Here is a 4,856-nt window from a genome sequence, read left to right as displayed (position 1 = left end):
GGGGTCAAGGTGTACTCCGGGCATGCTGGGCACCAGGCCACGGAAAGGAAGACACCTATATCACACCAGCTTTCAGACAGACGTTTTCTGCGCCTCCTGGCTTTATGTAAGAAGCCTTGGTGTCACCATGGGATAAGCAGTGTGCTTCTAAGCACAAGGTCAGCAGTTTAAGCCCACCGGCCACTCCGTGAGAGAAAGAAGAAACTGTCTGTTCCTTAAAGATGGACAGTCCTGGATTTTGATTACACAACTCATTTTGAAGGTGATTTAACCAAGGGGCGGAGAGAGAGGTTCTAAAATGGAGTGTGGTGATGACTGTCCAATTCTTCTCGATATGTTTATACAATAGACTCTTTAAAAAAAAAAAATTCAAGTCTTAGAAATCCTAACAAGAAGTTCTACTCTGCTCTACAGGGTTATTTATTATGAGTCAAAACTGGCTCGAGGGCAGTGAGGTTGGAACTGTGTTAGGACCTCACATCAATTATTTGATTTCTTTTCCTCTTTTCTCTCCCTCTTCTTAACCTCAGAAAACCAGTCAGGCATGTTGCCAACTACAGTTAATGGTTTTAACGCGTACCTTTAATTACCGATTTTGATATATCTATAATATTTTAAGTCATTTCCTTAATGAAAGATTTCCCCTACAATGAGTAAATCATGCCTTCGTTTCCTCAGTTCTTTCAGGCATATGGTCCGGGAGCTCAGAAATCTCTGGGCACGAAGTAGAAGACCTGAGTGTGAGTTCGTCGTACTACTTCCTACGTGACTATCTTAGCAAGGCAACTCAGCACCGAGACAGTTTCTGCATGACAGGAAAAGGATGGGATTGTGCATAATACCTACACCGAAGTGTCTTTCTTCTTCCTTTCCTTTCTTGTTTTAAAGAGGAATGAACAGGTACTAGTCTAGCATAGGATTAGATTAGTGGTGGGTGCTCAATAACGATATTTTATTTTCCCGTTATAGATTCTATTTAATTTTCTTGACTCTTTACATGTGCAATCACACATTTGTCATATTATTTAAATTTGTAATGTGTTAAGGGTCACATTTTGTCTTACTTCCAATTACTATTTCTTTTAAAGCTACAGATCCAAGAATAGTAGCCATCAACCCTTCTGTGTATTATAACTGACTGAAGAATTTAGAACATTTATAATAGTGCTAGGCTCCACTGCTGGACAATAAACTGTGTATCTCTGAGAATAATCTGAAAACCTGTGTCAATACTGAAGAAGTAAAACCAAACCAATATAAAACAGCTTTAAATGATACGGTACATATTATGCAAAAGCATGCAAGAGGGATTAAAAAACAAACAAACAGACAAAACCCCCTTACCTTTGTTATTGTATACATCTAAGTAATTTGGTGCTGAAAAAATTGTAATTAGAGAGGGGAAGCCTGTTGTTTGGCTTTTCCTGTACATGCGATACCTAAAAACAATAAATGCAAGTTAAAATAGGGCTAATAAGAGATTATGTAAAGTATAGCTTTAGAAACAGAAAATTCAATGCATTAAGTTCTGTGATTCAAAGAAGACCCAGTTACATAACAGTCAACGTTCTCTAAAGTCTAAAGGTATTAATCCATCTAAAGGGTGAAACTGAAAATATAAAATCACATGCACAATTTCTACATGTCTTTTGAAGCTTAGCAACCTAAGGGGAGGCTGGAATCTGTCAGTAAGGCATAATTTATTTCCATGTGGTCAACCAAGCAACAGAGGCAAATTACTGCACGGATATCCTTATCACCATATTTTTCAGAAGATAGTCAATGTTTTAGAAATTAAAAAAAAAGTCAACTGGGCAAAGCAATACATGGAGCCTTACCACTAATAACTCAGCCAATTAGTCTATAAATCTACAATGTTTTGTAAAGGTCATATGTAAACGTTTTGCTTGGAGTAAGTGATTGCTTTCCAAAGAAAGTCTGGTTAAATCTATGAGGTTTACAAATTGAAAGTGTTTCTATTTAAAATTTGTATTTATTACCCACCCCTGATGCTGTCTGCAGGTCAAAGATTATATTGTCTGAGCAGGATTATATTTAATCAATCAGTACTGAAACAGAAAGTCTGTAAGAACTTTGGGGGGGAAACCAGCAATTCTGTTGGTTTTATAATGTATAACACAATACATGAGTTCTTAAATAATCCAACTATAGAGGAGACTTTGACGCTTTTCCAAGGTGAGAAAGTATCTTGTAACTTCTAAGTACTAGATTTTAGGAATATCAGTTTAGAGGAATTCCTATAAAGAAAAAAAATTACCATCACTTGTGTATTTTAGTCACTAATTTCTGGCAGACTGATCCACACTTACACTATAACTGTATATTTTAAAAAAGAAGAAAGAAAAAAGAAAATATTTTGGTTGATTCATGGTGACCCCAAATATCATAGACTAAAACTGATCTATAGGATTTTCTTGGCTGTGATCTTTATAGAAAGAGTCCTCATAGCACAGCAAATTAAGCAATGGACTGCTAACCCCGACGTCCACAGTTCAAACCCGCCAGCTAATCTCAGAGGAGGCTGTCTGCTCGCGTAAAGATTTACAGCCTTAGAAATCCTTTGGAGCAATTCTACTCTGTCCAATAGGGTCACAGTGAATAAGAAATGGCTTGATGGTATAAAGTCTGGTTTGAGAGTCTTTCTGGAAGGAGGCGTCCAAGGAGTTCTTCCATGATACCATTAAGTAGGCTCAAACCGCCCAACTTTAGCTTAGTAGCGATAAGTAAACTGTGCCACTCAGGACCTTTCTAAAGGGGTAGTCACCAAAAAAATCCATAATTTTAACAATATTTCGTTTCTACTTGTTGGAACTGCTGAGACTAATCTTTTTTCCTTAGAAGAAAATGCCCCTTAAAATTATCTTTTGAAACGTCTATGAAAATACTTATTCCGTTCATGGGACGTAGCTTTGTTGGGGAAAAAACTTGAAGAAATCTAGAGGCTCTCTCAATCCGAGTGACTGACTCTGAGTGTGTGGATAGAGGCTATGCCTGCAAGACGACAGAGACAAAGGAACCGGACAACAGAGCTCCAATTTCCGGTAGATGAGCCCATCCACGGTTAGTTAAGCAAAGGCTGCCTGCTGACTGATTTTAATTAACAGGTGTTTTTTTTACAATAAGCATATAAGTAGTGGGATTAAGAAAAATCTGCCAAACATGCTCAGATTGCAGAAAAATTAAGGCGTCATAACAGCTTGGGAAGTGACAAAAATAGCCTGCGGACAGGCTGGTTGGGCTTACCAACTGGTTCCCTCAAATTTCAGCTACAACAGTATGGTGTACATAATTTTAGGCCAATTTATACCTGTTGGTTCACCGCTAGAAATATACCATTTTTACAGGGAATTTGGACTCAGCCTACTTTAAGACACAGGTGCACAGATTATGAAAAGGGAGTTCTTACATTTAGAAAACCCACAATACGAAAGGACCAGGTACAGCAACAGGGCAACCATGACCTGGTGTATAGTGGGAGAGGGCATCAGGCTGATTTAATGCCCCAGGAGAGTTAAGGTCCGGATGCTCTTATTCTGTAAAGCTCTTCAAATTGGTCTCCACGTCCACAATTTTCCAGACACTTCAAGGTCAATTGCATGTTTCTATTTGTTAGGTAGAACACACAGTCCCATACCTCCATTCCCATCTAAATGTCACTACTGTTCACCCCTTTTTAACATTTACAGGAATCTGGAATGCTATTCCTAAAATTTTTTGGAGTATAACATGAAATAACTGTTAAAAATTAATGTGTGATTCTCATTTGCATTGCCAACCCAACTGAAAAGTAGCTGGTAATTTATTCACTTAGGGGAGAGTGGTGAGAGCCGGGACTACGAAAAGGGATCTTAAGACAACCAGCTGAACTGGTGTTTATTCAAGGACAAGTAGAAGGGCTTTAAGGAGACTCTACAAAACCGCTACAGAGAAGCACTCTCCAGGAATCTGCCATACCTGTGTCATCAGAAAAGATTTTTAAGGTTTAATTCCTGACGGGGCAGAGCCTAGCAAAGGGAAACCGCCACAGCTCGAGTGAAATAAGTAAAATAACGAGTGCAGACAAGGGACAACACTGGGTTTCCACCAACCCCACAAAACTGCTCACCCTGCATCCTGGGCTTCATGGGCTCGGAGAATAGATAACAAGTTATTGTGCTGTAAGAATTCACATACAGCCGGGTAACTGCCAGAGACAAAAAGAAAAGAGAGCATTTGTTACGAAATCATTCTGACGGCATTTATCTCCAACACTGAGGAGTGTGAGCTTTGATCAAGCAGAGTCAGCCTCCATCATTCAAGGCACCAGCCTCTTGTCTCTCAGGACAGGCTTCTCCCTGTGGCAGAAAAAGCACCCACAGCTGTAGTCTTTACATAATCAGAGAGCAGCCGAGGCGTGTGAACTGGGACAAAAACAAACAAAAAAACATAGGCCACAGCCGAGGTGTGTGAACGTGGAGACAGACAAACAAACAAACAAACACAGGCCATTATATAGCAAGTGCCCATTCTCATTTTACACACACACACACACACACACACACACACACACACACACACACCCCAAGTCAGCCTTTAAAAATGAAGAGAAACAATGACATGAGAATGGAGCAAATCCCACATTTTCTCAAACAGCACCATGTGTGTCTACATGTTTACACATGCAGACAGAGAGAGTAGAATTAAGGTATAGCATTGAGTAAGTCTACCGGGAAATGAAATTACCACCTAATTCAATCTTATGTATGCATTAAGTTGAATATACCTTTAAAAATATAAAAGGGCGATGTTGGACAGGGCAAGATATGACAAAATAACAATTTATAAATTATCAAGGG

General features: G+C 39.1%; 1 protein-coding gene and 1 long non-coding RNA gene across 2 annotated transcripts in view; one reads left to right on the top strand and one right to left on the bottom strand.

Moving 5' to 3' along the window:
• The window catches only part of LOC123520971, an 11,588-nt gene extending 10,688 nt beyond the window's left edge, over positions 1 to 900 (top strand). The window contains exon 2 of the long non-coding RNA XR_006679483.1: positions 679 to 900. This is a non-coding gene — a long non-coding RNA (uncharacterized LOC123520971). The remainder of the gene's footprint in view (positions 1 to 678) is intronic.
• PPP3CA (protein phosphatase 3 catalytic subunit alpha) overlaps positions 1 to 4,856 on the bottom strand; it is a 192,331-nt gene that overhangs the window by 59,936 nt on the left and 127,539 nt on the right. Inside the window, exons 6-7 of the mRNA XM_004703285.4 lie at positions 4,127 to 4,204; positions 1,345 to 1,439 (exon numbers count right to left, since the gene is read on the bottom strand). Of these exons, the coding sequence (XP_004703342.1) occupies positions 1,345 to 1,439; positions 4,127 to 4,204 (173 nt within the window). The remainder of the gene's footprint in view (positions 1 to 1,344; positions 1,440 to 4,126; positions 4,205 to 4,856) is intronic.

The sequence above is a fragment of the Echinops telfairi genome, unplaced genomic scaffold (assembly GCF_000313985.2).
Source record: "Echinops telfairi isolate 266 unplaced genomic scaffold, ASM31398v2 ScPeMD7_7468;HRSCAF=8506_0, whole genome shotgun sequence".
NCBI classification, from domain to species: Eukaryota; Metazoa; Chordata; class Mammalia; order Afrosoricida; family Tenrecidae; genus Echinops; species Echinops telfairi.
The sequence above is the reverse complement of the archived record's forward strand: the minus strand, read 5'-3'. Positions and strand labels throughout refer to the sequence as shown.